The 20,030-nt window shown below is 37.8% G+C and overlaps 2 protein-coding genes across 2 annotated transcripts; one reads left to right on the top strand and one right to left on the bottom strand.

Annotated features, from left to right (window-relative positions):
* Positions 1–754: 754 nt before the first annotated feature.
* Positions 755–4,394, bottom strand: LOC131794498 (uncharacterized). The gene is made up of 4 exons (XM_059112013.2): positions 4,267–4,394; positions 4,068–4,145; positions 2,103–2,236; positions 755–1,346 (listed from the first exon to the last, which is right to left on the bottom strand). The coding sequence occupies exons 1-4, from the start codon at positions 4,343–4,345 to the stop codon at positions 1,071–1,073; spliced, it is 567 nt and encodes a 188-aa protein (XP_058967996.2). The 5' UTR covers positions 4,346–4,394; the 3' UTR covers positions 755–1,070.
* LOC131794499 (protein DENND6A-like) lies at positions 4,297–19,890 on the top strand. The gene is made up of 23 exons (XM_059112014.2): positions 4,297–4,619; positions 4,755–4,793; positions 6,742–6,784; positions 7,260–7,369; positions 8,110–8,190; positions 8,439–8,489; positions 9,285–9,339; positions 9,440–9,519; positions 11,030–11,104; positions 11,201–11,256; positions 11,885–11,945; positions 12,039–12,100; positions 12,984–13,079; positions 13,361–13,455; positions 14,128–14,193; positions 14,910–14,974; positions 15,166–15,198; positions 15,448–15,504; positions 16,161–16,214; positions 16,938–17,047; positions 17,817–17,919; positions 18,286–18,360; positions 18,792–19,890. The coding sequence occupies exons 1-23, from the start codon at positions 4,344–4,346 to the stop codon at positions 18,912–18,914; spliced, it is 1,866 nt and encodes a 621-aa protein (XP_058967997.2). The 5' UTR covers positions 4,297–4,343; the 3' UTR covers positions 18,915–19,890.
* The last annotated feature ends 140 nt before the right edge of the window (positions 19,891–20,030 follow it).

Consider the following 20,030-nt stretch of genomic DNA (forward strand, 5'->3'; position numbering starts at 1 on the left):
AGGTACATTGAGTGCTTTTTCCGTAGAGAATCCGCACGATGGTAAAATGTTCGAAAATTACACTCGATTTGAGTGGGGCGTTGAAGTGGGCGTGGTCACTATATTCATGTTAAGACTATTTGTACCCCGTGAGTTTGATATGGATAAGGCCACGTGCGTCACAATTTGATATGATAGTTAATGCGCTTTCGATCTCCGCCTCACCAGCGGAAAATCGATCATTTCGGTGCAAGACACTAGATTCTATTCGAATCCATCGGATACCATAAGACACCGATGGGAAAGATTTTCAAGGCCCACCTTCGACCTTAACAAGAGTTTTTCAGTCTCTCACCATCGGAAAATCGATTACTCCGATGGAATCCATAGGATTCGATTCGTGTCCATCGGAATCCATCGGACACCGATGGAATAATACACATCATCAAGTTATTGACATCCGGTGTATTTGATGATTTCCACTTCCAATAGTTGCCAATCGACTTCCAGTTTTCCGATGGAAAAAATATTTTTTCCGATGGAATCTATTCGTGTGTATCGGACAACCCTAAAATTTACCTGCCTGCCCCCCCCCCCTCCTCCCCCGGCCAAGGCCCTGTAGTACCGGTATTGTAATGATCCTTCCCTCGTCTCTTTCTCTGTCGTTTGTCACCTCGTGTGCGAAACAGGAGGGGGAAGGGATTAAAATTAAAAAAAAAAACCGACCACAAGCCCTTTACTTTCGAGTCCACTAGACCTCTTATTATAAAAATGCAAATTTATTCTTCTGATTTGGACTACAGAATCCTGTCCACACTCGTCCGAATAAGTTGTCCAATGATGACGAACTGATGACCAACCTTTTACAAGGTTATCCGACGTAATGTCAACGGTAAACATTCCATTCGTTTTCCCAATAAGGCCAAAAGTTATTGCAGCGTTTTCGAGGTAAAAACGCCGTTTTCAAATTCGAAGTGTAAACCTGGCCTACATACAGTAAATCTCACAGAAATAGTCACTGGAAAAATAATTAATATCAAACCAGATTATATTAAATTGAAGATTTTATGCGCATCGACTTTAAATTCGTGTCATCTCCTTTTCCTCCTCCTTTTGGCTTTTTTCGTTGTAGTTTTCTGTGTGTTTTGCCGTAGAAATGTGCTATCTGTTGTCAGTGTTTTCACCTCTTCGATGATTGGCTTAACAAGTCCTTTCACCGGTTTTGTGATAACAAAATTTTCTTCTGTAACATGGCCACAGTCTATTTCATGGGTTGCAATTTCATCAGAGTCTCCACAAATATCTTCATCATTTTCTTCTGAAGATTCTTCGTTGCTGTCGCTCTGGGTTTCCACTAATGCAAGATTCTATGCAATGAAGATGATTCAATTAAAAATAAGAATTAAATACACATTCAAACGTTGGTCGAGGTTGACATAAAATCTGGAGTAACGTTATCATTGCTGAGAGAGGAACAAAACACATATCACACATGTCCCCCAACCCCCCCCCCCCCATCAAACAGACCAGGAAGTACACTACAAGTATTCCCTCCATTTCAGCAAAGTCCATAAGAAGAGGACTTTACTTGTGTCTTACTCCCAGAGTTCCATGTGGCATGTCAACATCAATTTTTTTCACTGATTTTTTTAAGACTCGGGTGACGGATTTGGCCAAGAAAGGAGGGACTGCTACCTCGAATGCTACCTCCCAAAATATAATGACAGATACTTAATTTCTAGACTGAAAGCAGCCCCCTGTTTGAAGCTGTTTGTCCTACAAGACAAACACAATTAAGAAAAAATAATACGTCACTGCCAAAAACACCTTGCTTCTAGTGCATGCAATGCATCTGGTAGCTGGGTGCTCCAGCATGCAATCTTACTTGCAGAAAATAATTGGGATGCATTTTATTTCTCAATCCTTTGGCCCTAAGAGTGACTAACATCTAATTTCTCCTTACAATATCATCCCTGAATCAAACATCAAGGTCAAGGGAATGATCACCCACTAAGGCAGCTTCTGATTTTTCAACAAATTCTCCTTGTCAGCACCTCACCTCTTATAGAGAACAGTAGGAAGAATATACATTCTGATGTTAGGGTATAGAGGGTTATGCTTACCATTTCAATAAATGGAGCACCATCGTCAACACTTTCAATATCCAATTCAGTGGGAGACTTCACTTGAAGTTCTTGTTCCAATGCTAACTCTGCTTCTCTCATTACTGGCAAGAAATCCTTCACACGGCTTAAAACTGTAAGAAAAAATACTGTTCATGGCATTGCAAAAGATATTTTTTAATCTTGTCTCAAGTGTGGGACAAGAAAATAAAATTCTGAGTCCTATGAGGAACTGAACCTCAGACCTTAGGATTCCACGCTCTGATGCTCAACCACTGAGCCACAAAGACTCAATGGTGAGCAAGGCCCATTTCAAAGTTCATATATGACACACATCCTGCTTACTGCTAAGATCAGCAAGGTCAATATTGTGATATTTTGTAAATAGAATAAGAAAAATGGTAAGTTTTGAGCTTGGTAAAGAAATAGAGAAAGATGTTTTGGACCCAATTCATTGACCAGCTCCCAGTTGGCTTGTTAGCTCAATTGGTAGAGCGCTGCACCGGTATCGCAGAGGTCATGGGTTCAAATCCCGTACGGGCCTGAAATTTTTTTCAGGTCCTACTTACAACTACTAGTTTCAGTAGTGTTCTTAGCTGCGAGGAACTTCTAATTTCATGTTTTTTTGTGTCTTCTCATGAGTGTGGGACAAAGAAAAAATCCTGAATCCCTATGTTATTGGCATTGTAACAGACTCCCTTCTGCCTAGTTATGATTTATGGTCTAGAGGACCCTTCTGTAAACCACTCTTTCTGTGATGTTGGCATCCTCAATAAAGATTAACTATTATTATTATTATGATAACCCTTTCATCCCTTGGTCTGACAGTAAGTATCTTCAAACAAATTTAAAGGTCACAACAATAAAGAAAATGATCACGCATTCAGGAAGCTCCTGATCATCAAACAAGTTCTCCTTGTCAGTAGTAGAGGAAACATAAAGAGAACAGTGTGGAGGATATGAACACCAAGGTAAGGGTTTTAAGGGTTAAGTGTTATGATGTAGTTTCCTTATTTTTAGGCCCAGATAGCTCAAAGAGGAAGCTGATGTCTGTCTAAAGACTTGCTGCCTTGGATTGATTATCATCTAACTTCTTCTAACAATACCATCCCCTAAACAAACATCAAAGTTATGAGAATAAACGAGATGATCTGACATCCCCAACCAGAGCAACCTTGGATCATCTAACAAATCCTCCCTAACAGTATCCTCAGAAATGTATAGATAACAGTGGGGAGAATATGAGTAAAGAGTTGAAAGCTTTATCAAGCAAACCCAAGTCTCATTTGCATCTATGGGTTCCCCTGGGTAACAAGAAAGTGTATAGACTCTGACACTTTGCTAAATTTCATCTACCCAGTGATTCTAAGCCAAGTTTGCATCTTGCACGGTGAACTGTTTTTATATGGCATTTTACCCCTTCTTGTATTGATTTTTCACCAGTTTAGAGAGCCATTACAATAATATATGAATGAAGAAATGAATAAAAAATAAAATTTACACAACTCCTCACTAGATGGATTCATACTCAAACCTTTCAGAACGTGGCCTAACAAGCTAATCATTTGCCCATTGATCCTAAGAGTGACTAAAATCTATTTTCTCCCTACCATGAACACCACCCCTGAATCACATATGAAGGTCACGAGAATAAAGGAAATGTTCATTAAACAAAAAAGCCCTCGATTATCACACAAATTACACTTGTAAGATATTTCATCGAGAACAGTAAGCAGAATATGCATACTGACGTTAGGGTGTATGGGTTAAGCCACCGCATTTAACACGAGTAATGTTAAGTATAAATTGTCTTTAATAAACACCTCATCGTCTTTTAACCTTATTTCTGATCTACGTGTGAAAATTTAAAGTTTCATATCGGGTATCAACATTGGAATCATGCATCTCTACAAGGAAGGAAGCCTTCACCACGGTAAACTGTATTTTATCATAGCGGTATATTACCTGAAGACGGTTTGCAGGTCTGTACAGGAATTCTATTTTCCACCTTGCTTTTCCTAGTTATCAGAAGCTTGGAATTCTCTACGACAACAAAAAATTAGACCAAGTCAAAAGTACTAGTTTAGCGAGAAATAACGCCAAACGATTCGCAATTAAGCTACGTAGATGATACAAATTATATATTTAGGCTCAGTGGATTTACCATGCTTGATTGGAAGATGTAAAAGTTCGTCGGAATAGGAAATCTGTCGTAATTTCTGTCCATCGCTACATGACGCCATGTTGGAACAACAAGTGAGCACGAGGAAATGTTTATTTCCCGGAAGACGTCGCGAGCTCTCAGCTGCCGTTTTACCGGAAATGACGTCAGAGAACCGAATATCCGCCGGAGAAAACACAGATGGTTCCTCAAGAAAGATGGCGGAATGCGACTGGGAAGAAATGTTCCTTCGTAGTGAATACGATGGTCCAATTTTACCGTGGGATCGTTTTAGAAGATGGGTTACATGCTTTTGTATTGTGACGTTTGACTTAGAGCTTGGTCAAGCGTTAGAGGTGGGCCGCAGCGAGTGTTTCATTGATGTGATTTACGGTTCGAAAAACGCGCAGTCTTGAGCGCTGAAAACAGCATAATTAAACATGTGGTTATGATGAGTTTGTAACGGATTTTCTGGTTTTTCTTTGTTACAGTTGGTTTATCCCGAACATATTGAACTAACAGACCGTGAGGTAAGATATACATAAAGCAAACACACGTAAGTACCTTCGGGCCATGAATTATTGTACGTACATAGTACATTCCATTTTATTCTTTGATCAACCTAATGTAATTTATGGCTCGTTTCTCTTACGCCAGTCTGTGTGTTTATTTCATAAGTAATTTAAATGGCCATAGTCTGGTTTGATAGTATTGTAGAATAGTTTTCTTGTGATTCTGTCAACTAAATCATTTTTTGTTTACCCGTCTGTGCTGGTTCGTGTTCTTACCAAGAAATTGAATTAATTTCCAGCCAAATCAGTGGACAATATATTATTCTAAAACTTTTCATCTCTATTAATTTTTTTTCACCGTAAAATTTGTTTAGTCATTCATTTTACATAACGATAAATCGCTTACAGTTGTTCTTCTGTGCGCCCTTGACCTTTGGTGGAAAATACCCCAAAAAATGGTATTTCCTTAGATATATTGGATCCTCTGTCGAAGAAGAAGTCTAAATGATACATCAGTGATGACGATAGGGATGCTTAGATACATGATTTTTTTGGAATTATTTTCTTGCTGTCTATGTTGAAACTTTTGTTGATGAGGGCAAACACTACATTTATATTGATCATCAAATATGATGAAATCTGAGATGGAGATTGGAAAATTAAGCTTTGGGATCCTGTGACATTTTAGATACCAGAAATTTGTGACTAATTGAAGCTGTCTATTTAAAGTGGTCTGAACAATTTTTTTGTTGGGTGGTTATCACTATCTCTTGTTTTCTTTGCAGTTGTTTGAGGCAGAATATTAGACATTTTCAGAAGTAAATATTTATTTTATAATTGAGACCTTTAAATTTGGCAGCCGCTAAACATTCAGATGGCTGAAAAACAGTGTAATGTTTTTTTTACATGATAAAAGAGATCTACAAAAAATGATATGTAAATGTCTGTGTAATATTTATAGCTGTTTTCCTTTGGCTAACGATGTGAATCTCCACTTTTACCCATGAGAGTGATTAGTTCTCAAGTAAATCAATAAATGCAATTTTGATGTGCTATCAAACTGACAGGTAACAAAAAAGTTAAAGAAGTGATCAACTTGCTGGCACTTATACATGTAGTTATTGTTTGGTTATTTTATTCATAGCCAACATGCAAAATTGATATGCATGTACTTTCAATTGATAATTTATGTGATTTTTATGTAAGATCTAAGAGATATAAGACAGCTGGCTTTCAAAAAGGTCTCAGTCATACAAAGTTAAACTTGATGTTGTATTAAAAAATTTGTCACCATCTTTATCAATTTTTTTGCCATAATGAATCATTAATTATTTTTTCATTTTAATCTTTTTACTGTTCTCACAAATGTGTATGTAAGTAAAAAGTAAAGCTATTATACAGGCCCAAGTGGCCCATGGGGCCAGCACTTAACTCTGGTTTGCTTAGTATGAAGCAGCTAGGAGTATTGCTACTCCCCCCTGAATGGGATGCTAGTCCATCGCAGGGTTACCCCTAGCATATTTGCTGGTACCCATTTGTACACCTGGGTGAAGAGAAACACTGTGAGAGTAAAGTGTCTTGCCTGAGAACACAACACAATGACCCTGGCAGGGGGCTTGAACCCGGACCACTTGATCCAGAGTCGAGCGCACTAACCATGAGGCCAACCCACTTCCACATCAAATGTGTATGACCTAGTGTAAAAAAAGAACAATGTAGTCTTTGTAAATGTTGTGTCAATTTTTTAAAATTGACTTGACTTGAAAGTTATATAATTTTGCTTCCAAGTAAACAAAAAGGGCAATTAAAAAAAAGATATCAACTGTTACTTCTTTTACATGCATGTACTAATAATAGGTGAGAAAAAATATGCAAGTTCAGTTTAAAACAAAGCTTGGTGATTTTGAGAAGAGAATCATTCTATATCCTTTTATTTTGTGGCTGACTGTTTTTATTCCACTTGCAGAAAACAAGCATCTGTTATCTGGCCTTTCCTGACTCAAACTCAGGTAGAGAATGTTTGTAAAGGTTTGAAGAATCTTACTTGGGTGGCTAAGGATTCCCAGCTTTAGGTTGCTTCTTCTAACATCTAATGCTGAGAGCTTTATTAATAACAAGATATGATTCAACATGCACATGATCAGATTGTTAGTTCTTCACTGTGACTGCTACACATTTCCTTGGTAAATAATTATGAGGATTTGATGTTAGCTAGGATCAAGACAACAACTTTTCCCAGATAAGTTTGAGTATTGTCATCACCAGCTTAGTGGATATGTATCACTGTTATAACAGGAAGAAGTCATATGTTTACCACCTCTGAGGATGAAAGGTTTAAAAAGTCTTACTTGGTAGCCTAGGATCCCCAGCATTAGGTTGCATCTTCTAGCATCAGAAGCAAGGAGGTTTTGTTGATAAGTGTTTTAAGTGGATCTGAAGTAATTGCAATTAATAGTCTGTTTTGTTGGGATATTTCTCTGGCAGGATGCATGGGAGATACCCAGTTTCATTTCCGCATCAGATGTAGTCCTCGTAGTTGCCAGCGGAGCCAACTTGTGACAAGATTTGAAGACGAAGTTCCACTAGCATATAGGGTATGCAGTTATTTTACATAAACTTCAATTCATTGTTATCGGTATCTTGTGGTCAGGCATGTGCTCTGATTGTGTACAGACCCATAGGTGAGGATATTAGTCCTGTAAAGAACTGTTGTTGGTATCTATAATGTTCCATGTACATCATTAGGACTATGGGACATGAGAGTCAATGGGCCACATTGTTGTAAGGAGCATGCTTTTATTAAAGTTGTGGTCAGTGTCAATCCTATTGTATTGTTGTATTGTGGGTCATCTGACCCCAGACAGCACAGCATTGGTAACAGCTAATATTTTGATGGCTTGACTGGTATTTGTTTACATTTGATGGATTAGCTTATTACTTTCAAATAACAATGTTTCTCTTAACTCCGTACACCATACCATCAGTATGCATATTCTTCCTCCTGTTCTATATACATTTCTCATGGACTAACAAGGAGAATTTGTTGCACAATCAAGAGCTTCTTGTGTGGGTGGTCATTTCCTGTACTCTCATAACCATAATGTTTCATTCATTAGTGATGATGAATAAAGAATTTGGATGCAAGTTGCTCTTATGGGTTTAAGGGTTAACTTCATCCAATAACTAATTGTTAAGTACTTGCCTTAAGTGGCTTTTTGAGTTAACTGAGTGTGCAGTATATGAATATATACACCGTAGATGCCACAAAAGGATTGGTGTTTCGATGAATGCACTAAACATAGCATGAATTTTCTGTGTGCTTTCATTTTTGCAGAGTGACCCTGCTCATTTTTATGGCTTTGCATATTTCCGTCAAGTTAAAGATCCTTCTATTCAGAGGGGTTATTTTCAAAAGGTAATTAATTGTCCTGCATCTTACAAAATCTGTGGAATTTTTTAGTATGTTCTTTTCAACCTAAAAGGTCTATCTGTTTCCAGTTATTCACTCTCAGACTGCACAATTTGTCTTGTTTTGCCCACATCTCTTTATACACTGTAGATAGGTTTTGATTTTGTTTTTTATCTCTTATATTTTGTGTTTTCTTTTCAAGAATGTTCATAATTGTGATATCTTATGATATTTTTTGTTTTATTGTCTTCCAGTCAGTTGTATTGATTTCAAGGCTGCCCTACGTCAACCTGTTCTCAGAAGTGGTGAGTCTCACTGAGTGTTGTATCTTATTCATGTCACCTTTCAGGGAGGGGACAGCAGTGGGAGAAGGTAGGAAAGAATTCAAAGCAAGGAAGTGGGGGGTACATGTTAGGGAAAGTGAGGCAAGGAATAAAAGGAAGTGGTGAGGCAAGGGGTAGAAGGAAAGAGGGCACAGAAGTTAAGGGATTGGGGAGATGGAAGGAGACATGGGTAACAATGGATAACAGGGGGGTGAAAGGATAAACATAGAGGGAGGTTGAAAGAGGAAATGGGAGAGAAGGGGTTGGGGGATGTGGAAGGAAAAAGAAATTAAGGACAGGTAACAGGGGCCTGAGGGTGGATGCTGAGGGAAGAGTAGGAAAGAGGACATGGAAGAGGAAGGGACAGGAGGATGTTGAGGACGAAGGAGGTAGGGTTATGGTAGATGCTGGAAGGGAGTAGGAAAGAGTGTGTGGACGAGGTGGGGACATGGAGGAGGAGGAAGTTTGAACAGGCAATAGGTTCATGAGAGGGCTATGGAGGAAGAGGCAACTTGGGTGGGGCAGAAGGGAGGCAAATGGAAAATCTAGGAGGGTGCAAGGTGTGGAGAAAGGAGGGGTTGGACAGAGTAAGAAGAAATAGAGGAGAGGATGAAGTGAAAAACAAAATGAAAGATCAGCTATCTTTTTTAAGGGCTACTCTTATTCATTTTATTTGAAATCATTAACAGTGAGGTGGTAAGTTCATTATTTTGTAAATGGTTTTTGAGTAAATCATTTTGAATTTTTGTGGGATGTGTTCTCCTTCCTTGTCAACAGGTTCAGCTCATAGCTCCAAGCTACTTTGAGAATGGAGAACTCTCCTTAGAGACAGGTATTATTCACAAAACAAATCTTCATTAAAAAAGGCTGTGGTTAGAGTAGCTTTCTTGTCCCAGATGAAATTCATGAACACTTTCAATTATTTTTGGCAGTTTGTCATGATATTGATCAGTGGCCCTACCCTGAGGCTGGACACACCCTGCAGCTACCCCTGATGGGAAATGTCATGCAGGTATCAAAAATAATTTCTATTTCAAACCGTATTCATTAATATTTTATTATCTAAACAACTATAATGTATACACTCGATTGCAAAAACGTTGACACGCAACAAGCGTTTATAATGAACGATGAGACTCAGCAAAGAGCTATCCAAACTTTCCCGGAAGAAAACGTTTTATCATGAGAAAAGATTTTCCATGAATAATGAGAGAAGTAAATCACTGATTGTGTATCTGTGCGAACATTTCCCATAAAGGTGATGGGTCTTGTCATTCGTGAATCAAGCTTATTAGGTGTCAACGTTTTTGCAATCGAGTGTATGTAAACTCAATAACAAGTGACCTCAGTCTTAACCCCTAAGAATGTGCAGCTTCTAATTTCTCCTAACAGTATCTGCCTTTAATCAAATGTTAAGGCCATGAAAATAAAGGAAATGATGATGATAATCATCACCATTCACTTGCTTTTTCTAACAATTATATGAAATAAATTTATAGTATTATAATTGTAAGGCAGGGAGACCCCAAGAAACCACTGGGCTTATGGGAGAGGCCACCTCAAATACAACAATATGCTAAAAAAGAATAAGTGTTGCAAATGGACAGCTTGGCCAATTCAGTGATTATTTTTGTTAAAAGTCTCACATTTTTGTTTTAAAACTAAAGAGACTCAACATTTTGAATGAGTGAGACAGGTTCACCAACTGAGGAAACTCCTGATCATCAAACAAATTCTCTTTGTCTATATTGTAGGAGATGACATAGAGAACAGTGTAGAGAATATCAATACTCATGTTAGGGTGTAGAGGCTTAATCCTTTGATTCCCAAGAGTGACCAAAAAGTAATTTCTCCTTTCACCATCAATGCATTTTAAAGCAGAGAAGGGATTAGAAGAAAGAAGATTATGAACTAGGGAATTTTTTCTGAGTTAACACCAAACTGTCAAAGCTAAGATTACGAGAAACATGAGACAGTGAGTAGAATTCATATTTAGGTCTCGAAATGGTGGCCAGGGGTGAAAATGGTTTCAAAAAATTTTTATAATTGAAAAAGGGGTAACTGACAAATATACCCTGTATACCTTCTTGAAGGGTTAATAGCATATTGAATATTAATAAATACCACACAGTTGAATAGTATTTTTTGCACATGGTGATTGGCTAGTTTGGAAGTGAATAGCGAGTACTATTCACTTCCAAACAGATGATGAGACAAAATCAGGTGTCAAGGGGTTGATTTCCGATGATTTTTTTGGAATAAACTTACTTTTTAGGTATCTGTGTGCTATTAACAATTATTTACCTCAGTGTTGGTGAAAGTGGTGGATATTTACCTTCAGGGGTGAAACTGTAAGCAGAAATTAGATGCTACTTAGTCACTATAAGGGGTCAAAAGGTTACTGTGTAATTCAGGAGTGATATTTTAAGGAGAAATTAGATGCCAGTCAAAGGCCAAGAGTTAATTGATAAGAGCTGAAAACAGATATATAATTTTTATCTTAATGTGTTCCAATTTTTTAGGTTCGAGTTCCATCAAGAGGGGACAAACCAGGAGCTGTTTCCTCACCAGACCATCCTCTTCCTAATCATATTGTGGTGTGTTGAGTTTATTAATGATTAAATTTGATTTTTTATCAGTGAACAGTGTGAGAGATACAGAAACTGATTTGCTTTTTTATTATTCATTTTCAGCCACAGATGCCATCTCCTAAGGTTATCCCAACTCTGAAGGACCCAGACATCTTTAGGTACTGCAGCTAGCTTTGCTCACTGGTAGCCATACTTTGAAAATAAAACTATCATAGTTCCCACATAGCTAAAACTGATTGCTAGAACTTTAAACTTTAACTTTCAGGGAGCAGGGATGGCACAGTGGTGAGAGGGTTAGCTTCTCTCCACTGTGGCCCAGGTTCAATTCCCGGACCTGGTGTCACATGTGGATTGAGTTTTTATTGTTTCTTCTTGTCCCTGCTTCAAGGGTTTTTCTCCAGTTCCTCCAGTTTTCTTCCTCCACAAAAACCAACATTCTAGGTTCCGATTCAGCCTGAAAACAGTGGAAAAGAAGAGCCACTTCGGGGAATGTCCACTGCAAAATCCCAATTATTTATTTATTTTATTTACGAGTAGTAATTAAAAAAAATAAATAAATGCAGTTCAGATTTCTCTTATTACACAATTTTACATTTTAAGTGAGGTATTTCTTGTTCCTTACAGTCAGGGATTGGAGGCTTTTGTAGCATGCTACCCTTAAAATCCTAGATTTGCCCCTAGTGTTCAAGACATGCCCTCCCTAATCCATCCTGATTCCCAGACAGATTAGAGACAATGAACAATTAATTGTAGTTGTTTATAACATTATTTGATTTTTATTTTCAGATGCTTGCAATCGGTTCTTCCACATATTCATCTCTTATGGGAGTTAGCATTGACCAATGAGGTAGTACAGAACTTTAACTTTCTATAGATTCAATTAACTTTTGGTATGGCATCCCTTTATTAATGGATTTATGCTTCACTTCCTTCCTATCAGCCTATTGTTGTGATGGCTCCTTCACCTACAATTTGTTCAGAGACTGTTCAAGCTCTTGCAAGGTAAATGAATTATTCTGGAGTCACAGATCCAGAACACACAGTTCATAATACACATAATGTATGCATTTTGTACTCTTGATTTGTACATGTAACTAATGATATGATGGAAGTAAAAAGATCTAAGTTAGGGAGTTTCAAAAGCCTGCTAAATTTAGTCAGTATGTTTTCCGAGTCATATAACTGTGTATGATAAGCCAAACAAAATAGAACTTTGTATGTGCATGTTTTGAAAAATGAAGTTCACAGTAACTCTATGATACCAAAATTTCAAGTGCTATTTTATTACGAAGATGTTCTTTTCTGAAAGGATTTAGGACACTTGCACAAGTCAAAGGCAAAATAATAATTTACTTATAATAAGGTGGCTAACACCATCATGTTCTTAAAAAGAGCATTTTCATTGGGCATTGTAAGATCAAAGCCAAAGTAATCAACAGCCAATCAGGAGCCCTTGAGAACTCAGATGGAAAACAGGCAATTGTTTAAAGAGAGCATTTTATGTCTTGGTGGAGACTGCAGCAGCAACAATGTTGAGTTATACACAGTTGTGTCAAGGTCCTGGGCAGGGGTTTGTTTCCTAGTTCCATTTTTTCCTGCATGATCATTGCACAATGCACCATGACTAAAAGTAAACATGCTCTGTTAATCTCTAGCTTGTTTCCTTTATCACTGGACCTGTTTCTTCAGACAGTGGCCTAGAGACAGTGGCATAAGTTTTCAAAACTACAGCTACAGTGTAATGACCTGATACGAAGCAAACATTTCCTTTTCATAAAATGATGTCTGACTGATTATTTTGGGTCACTTGCAGTGAATTAAGAGATTACAAAAATTTTCATTGTATAGGGCTGATCAAGATGGTTGTTTGTTTGTTTTTTTATAGTTTGATCTCACCGTTACACTACTGTGCAGATTACAGACCGTTCTTCACTATTCATGACACAGAGTTTAAGGAATATACCACAAGAACCCAAGCTCCGTAAGTTTTTCTAATCTCTCTGCATTAGTATTTAATTCTGATAAATAGTTGTCCTTAAGGATGAGGTAAGTTAAGTTAGTGCCTGTGATTTTTTTCCCTCATGGGCACTCTTTGTACTCTTTTTAACATTTTGATTCTAAGCTAGAGATCTCTATGGCGTAATGGTGGAATAGGAGGGAGGTAATGCCAATCAAATTGCAGCATTTGTGATAATAATAATAATAATAATAATAATAATAATAATTTATAATAATAACTGAGGATTGTAACTGTGATTTTAGGCCAGGAGTCATTCTTGGGGTCACAAATCCTTTCTTCGCCAAAACTCTTCAACACTGGCCGCACATGGTCAGAATAGGAGAAATGTCAAATCTTGGTAAGTGTCCTTCTGAGTTTTGGAAACTCAGATAATTGCATTGTAAGCTATGAATACCCAGTCATTATGCAAACTTTTAGTAGTCTACTCACCTGCCGCGTGGGAGATGCATTAACCTAATAGTTAGTCAGCTGTATGCTGAGTTGGATTTTTGTATCGTGTTCTTGGGCTAAACTGTTTACTCTTAATCACCTAGTCACCTAGTTGTCTTCCTGTTTCACCAATGTATTACTTTTAGCAATAGGTGCAAGTTATGTAATAGATGACATTGGCAGAGGTGTATGTGAAGTGATCAGTGATCTTAATGAATCTTTTGGGCCGCGACATTTTTGAAAGCAAGCACGTTTGAAAGTTTCATGCAATGGACAGACATGTTTGTCTTTAGTTGGTTGTCACTTATTGATGTTATTTGTGATCAGTCATTACAAAATATAGCATGGAATCTATTTGTAAAATCAGGGCAAGTAGGTATTGATAGACATCAAGCATTTTTCGTCATTCATAGCTTTTAGTTACCCGGGTTTTCCTATAACACCATTAAGAGGCTACAGAGTAAGATTCCTTCCCCCCACCCCCTCCCCGACTGGACAATCTTGCTCATGCCCCTTAACACGGCGTTTCGGTGTATTAGTCTCAGGACTGACTGGCTGTCATTCTTCTCATTTCTTCTAGTTATATCATCAAGGAGATCTCCCGGTGTTGGTCAAAATGCCAAAAGAACGTTGTCGTCAAAGCCAGGTAAAGTAATGGCGTGATTGTGGTATAGGAGAACTTAATAATGATATCTCTGACGAGGAAGGTTCAAAATCAGGTTATTTTATCTTTTCTTTTATTTCTAGCCCAATCTGCTTCACCCACTCACTCCCAGGAACTGTACCTCTGAAAACTTATTTCTCTCTTTTCTCCTACCCCAATACATTTCTTTGTTGGTTGTTTATGCCGCGTTCTTTCGCGGAAAAATCTGCAAGATGATGATTTTCCAAATTCTAAACACCTGTGTTCGTGACAAATTTTAGGGAGAATTTCTCAATTTTTTTCCTTGGACTTGGAATGAAAGAAATGACCGAAAGCTTTAAGTTAATATTTTCTAACCAACTGGACAAGAAATTCAGAAAGCTGAAGCTTGTTTGCTTCACTTTCCAAAGCCATGAATTAGAAGACAGCCAAATTTTACCCTGCAAAGAGTCACATTTTTAGTGCCGCAAGATGTTTTTTCTGCTCTTGAGACCAGTTGAGGAGAGTTTTGTGAGGGGAGTGGCACTCATGTTTCTCAGTGCTAGATGCATCGGAGAACCCTTGCTGGCTTGCGTTGTTCAATGTCCTAGACATAACCACGGGCGAAGAAACAGTCGTGCTGTAGTAATGAGGGCGTGCTCACAAGATTTTAACAAGAAACTCTAAAGATTGGTATACTGCCATAATTTTTATATTTAGGGCCTTTTATTTCGCTTCAGGAATTTACACAAAGTACAAGCAATTTCTATCAAAGGATAAACTTATATTTAGAAGACTAAGCAAGGTGTGTATTGTGGTCTTATGTGCTATAATACCATTAGATGTAACATTAAACTTTAATCCATACAACTGCGCCGTTGCTGAAAAACTCAGAAATATATGCCTTGAAGATCATATGTGTTTACTGAAATGTTGTATGAATGTCAAGACAAAAATTTTACTTTTTCTGTTGCGTTTGTTACTTGTAATCAACAGGGTAACCATCCAAAAAGACCTCCGGAAGTTCAGGTAATGAACAGGTTGAAAGTTATGGGCTCTCTTTCTTGCTACACAAACCGTGATGTCACTTCTTTAAAATTTTGATAATTACAATAAATTTTTAAACTCCTCAACAAGTGTAAGCGCCCCCCCCCCCCCCCCCCCCCCCCCCGTCCCTAGAAGAGGATAGTATTAGATAACTTATTTTGAAAACACGGTTTTGTGATTGTGATAACTTGGGCTAATGTGTGTCTCCTTCCATTTGTTTTTTGTTCACAGAATGCCATTTTAAGAAGACACATGTTAGAACTTACACAGAGCTTCATGATTCCACTGGTAAGATTATAAAATAGTCTGAAATGGCCCTTGGAAAACGCGCCTCATGTAGGACAAATACAAATTGCGGACTCCGACCTACCCCTTCCCCCCCTCAGGATGTGTCTTAATCGTTCTCTCCAGGCCCCCTTCCCTCCCCCATTATCCGTTCTGCATCCTGTCCGACGCTTATTTTTTCATCTGTACCAAAAATCAGATTAAGAACAAGGAACAGACCGAGACATTGAGGTGCAAGCTCGTATTCGAAAGAGCCGTCCGGTTCGGTCCAATTGCGACTGAGTTAGTTAAAGTAATTAGGAATTTTTCTCTTAAAAATGAACGACAATGGTTTTTGAATCTCAACGAAACAAGCCATTGATTTGCTCACTGATTTATGGTGTATAAGACCTGTAAATTGTTATGTTTTATCTACATATCGTAAACCCTTTAACTCCCACAAGTCATTAATATGCAGCTTCTTCCTATAATATTCATACATTAACCAGCAAATAAGTATTGAGAGTACTACAACTTATCAGGTGGAAGTTGTTATCTTGATCTCGCACCAAATTCTTGTAACTAATTAACAAGGAAATGTGCAGCAACCGAGGTGAGAATTAACAATCAGATCAAGGGAGTTAAAAGGTTAAAGATGATACTCTCGTTGTTTTGCGCAGGAAAGATATGTTGCTAGTCTTATGCCTCTGCAAAGAAGCATCTCTCCTTGGAAGGTAAGAAATGGATGCTATTTGATTTAATGATATTAATGTGATATTTCAATCCCCTTTTGATAGCAAAGTGCACATGGCTTGCGGTGGATTTGCTTTAGTTCGAAATACGGATTTCTGTTAAAAATTCATTGATCGTTTTTAATAGTGATTTTTGTCCTTTTGAGCATCATTCCCATTGTCTTTATATGTATATCTCAGTCAATTTCATGGTTATTTACATTATCACTACCACTATCTGGTTATGTCTAGAAATGCACGCGGTAACGAAAATGGCAGATTTGACAAAATTTCGTCAAACCGAGCGAATGTTCATGGATTTGGCGATTTTGGCGAATTTTAGTCAATTCTTCAAAGCGAAATCAGCTTATCGGATTTGACGATTTGGCGAATGTTCACCATTTTCGTTACTGCATGCATTTCTGGACATACCTCTCTCTATCATCATTGTAGCTTTCTTTTCATCTGTATCTCCACTGTATCTTTACTGTCAGCATCTTAAAACTTTGACTCCAATAATTGACCAAGACAAAATTTCTCCTTACATTAACAATACATATCAAGCAGAAAAGTGAGGAGAATATAGATAAAATATCAGTTAGCGAATTGTTAGTTGATCCAAAACTAAATTCTCCAAACTGATATCATGAGGATTGTATGAGGGACAGTCAGGAGAATTACTAATGAGATCTTGGGACTGAAAGGGTTTTTTCTGTTTTTCCAAAGCATCCTCCTAGATTGCAGCCTTTTGATGCAGACGAATTTCTCACAACTTTGGAGCATTCTGGACCACAGTTGACATCCAGGTTAAAGGGGAACTGGGTAGGACTGTACAGGTAACAATAGAAACTCGATCACTTTGTGAAGTCTTTGACTAACATAATGTAAGGGAAATTACTGAAATATGTTTTCAGTGGGAGTCTTACCAGTAATAAGCCGTTCAAACGTCAAATGCTTTTCTATGGAGCTACATAAATAGCATTTAACCCTCAGACTCGTAACTAATTTATCGTTAATGAGGATATGATCACCAAAAAAAACGCTCTTGGTTGTTAAACAAACAAATACTCCTCGTCAGCACCCCAAGAAAATGTGTAGAGACTAGAAGGGAGAATATGCATACTGATGTTAGGGTGTAAAGGGTTAATATACTCGAGGAGAGCTAAAAGATAAAGAAGGCTGATATTATTAGGAACTTGCCCTGCACGCGTTTAGGATCTGAATGTCGATAATGTTCTATTTTGAGGACGAGAAAATAATGGTTGGTAAAGAACTGTGCCCCCTCTCAATCAAGAGCATCTTTGAGTTCGTATCGTTTCCTTTCTTACTTCCTTTGTTTTGACTAGCTGTTATGATTACTTTGGTTTTACAACACTCAAGCGAGGCACGCTCTATGGAGGGAACAGCGAGCCAAAAAATTTCTCTCGTACATTTTGCTGAGTGATAATTCGGCGACAGTTTTAAGAGCTTTTCAGCGAATATATCACTTCGCGATAAACATCAATTGACAGAAACTGCCTGAGCCTAACTATTGCTTGTTAGAGGAAATTTTTGACTTTATGAATTGGTCGCTTGCTGATGTTTTGTTTTACATGTTATCTTAAGGAAATTTTTTAGATCTGCAAACTTTGAAGGTTGGTTGAGACATCGGCAACAAGAGATAAGACAGAAGCTGGAACTTCTTCATCTAGAAGCCCTTGGAAAGGCTGTAAGTAGAGTTTTATTCAATAATCCTTTGGACGCTATTTTACAATTTTAGACGCTATCGCTTGATTTTGGACACCTTTGATTTTGCGCTATTATCCAACCTCAGACGCCAATATTGTCCAATGTCGGACGCCAATATTGTCCAATGTCGGACGGTGTCACTTAATCTTGGATACGATCGTCTGATTTGAGATGCTATCGTCTTACGCTGCCATCCGATTTCGGACGCTATTGTCTAATTTTGGGCGGCATCGTCCAATTTCAGACACTATCGTCCTATTACAGACACTAGTGTCCCCTACTGTGCTGTTTTGTTGTTGCTGTTGTTTTTTTTTTTAATGATTTTTTCATCCTCGTTTTTACGTAGGATGTTGTAGGTTGGATAAAAGACAAGCAGGAAGTTGAGACAGTTGATCTGTTCTTACAGATAAAAGAGAAGCTGGTATGTTAAAGTTGTGCCTTGGCTTTGCTTTTGATGGTTTTCTTTTTTACTCGCGCGACAGATTGCGTCGAAAATGAAGGACTTCCCGTAGTTTGTAGGTAATTCGGTATTATTAACTGAGTTGATAACGTAATTGGGCCACCGTAAAGAGTTTCAAAGCTGACGTTTCGTGTGTTAGCTCTTCGTCAGAGCGAATGACGTTAAACTTTCGCCCTGACGAAGGGCTAACGCTCGAAACGTCGTCCTTAAAACTCTTTACGATGGCCAAGTTATGTTATCAACTCAGTTGATAATACTAAATTACCCCGTTATACTCACCCACTGACGCAGCACCACATTTTCTGTAGAAACTTGGCCCCTTGTGATGCTGTGTGATGTGCTGCATCGAGAGTTTCTTTCCTGGAATCTAATCAGGTTTATAAATCTTTCAGGCTGGTTCAGCGTCTCTGTACCCTCCTGTGAGCCTTGATGTCAAACAACAGTTGAAAGGTCACCTTTCATCAATTATCAGAACTCTTCCTGAAGACCTTCAGTTTGTTTTGAAGAATAGCTAACAACAAAGACTTATTCACAAGGAGTACTCTTCGGTTGCATGGAGAAATACGCCTTCAAAAACAACATTGCGTTTCCAATGGGGAACTGCTACTATATTCACCTGCACCACTTAAATCATTTCCAACTTTGTGATGCATACATAAAGGGGGTTCATCATTAACTCTGTAGGCACTTTAAAACATTACAGTAAAATTTTATTTTTTCTAAGAAAACAATTGCTTTTCGCACGAGAGAGGTGGATGTGAAATTTATTTTGCCTTTTAAAATGTGATATAAAAGTTAAATAAATGTATCATAAATTCTTTAAACGGCCAATCAGAAGAGTAGAAAATACCTTTAAAAGCCAATGAGAGCCTAACAAGAAAAATACCCACAGCGCGGGAAAAATGTGGGCGACCAAGTCGTCAGCGGTTTCAGTTTTACATCTTATTGGTTAAGAGAGAGGCGTGAGTTTTCTGGACCAATCATAAAAAGAAGTAGAGTAACACCAAAGAAGTCTCGGATTACTTCGACACTCCATTGAAAAAATGCCCTTTCTCGTTGCAAAAAGTTAATATTAAAGAAAGAATTATTTATGGTGGACCCGACCTTGAAACAACTAAATGACAATATTTTGATGAATTTTCTTATGGAGCGTCTGAAATATTTCGTCATGATTAATAAGTGTTGTAGATTTCTGTGTAAATAATGTGTAAAGTCTATTTTTGTAAGTGGGAAGTTTTTATTTTGGAAATGGCGTAGCATTTAATTACATTTTAAAGATTTATTAGCTCGGACATTTGTTTCCAACAATGACAACTGTTGGCAACAGTGCTGTATGTTTTATTTTTATACGTTCATGTTTAAGGATATCTCCACCTTAGGAACAAAATTGTTAGTTATGTGATCCGAAACGTAGATTTGCTGTAAAAAGAGGGAAGTAAGTACACACGTGCAGTATAACATTAAATAGAATTGTCAGCCATTTCGAATTTTGAACAGATGTTGTAGTAGTTTATGTGGTAATAAGAAGTATACAAACAAACACACACCGACATTGCAACGCGTCTCACCTCTGCCTCCACGGGATGCTACCTCGGTCGATTTCCTTCTCCCTTCCATCCAATATGGCGTCG

This window comes from Pocillopora verrucosa, chromosome 11 (genome assembly GCF_036669915.1).
Source record: "Pocillopora verrucosa isolate sample1 chromosome 11, ASM3666991v2, whole genome shotgun sequence".
Classification (NCBI taxonomy): domain Eukaryota; kingdom Metazoa; phylum Cnidaria; class Anthozoa; order Scleractinia; family Pocilloporidae; genus Pocillopora; species Pocillopora verrucosa.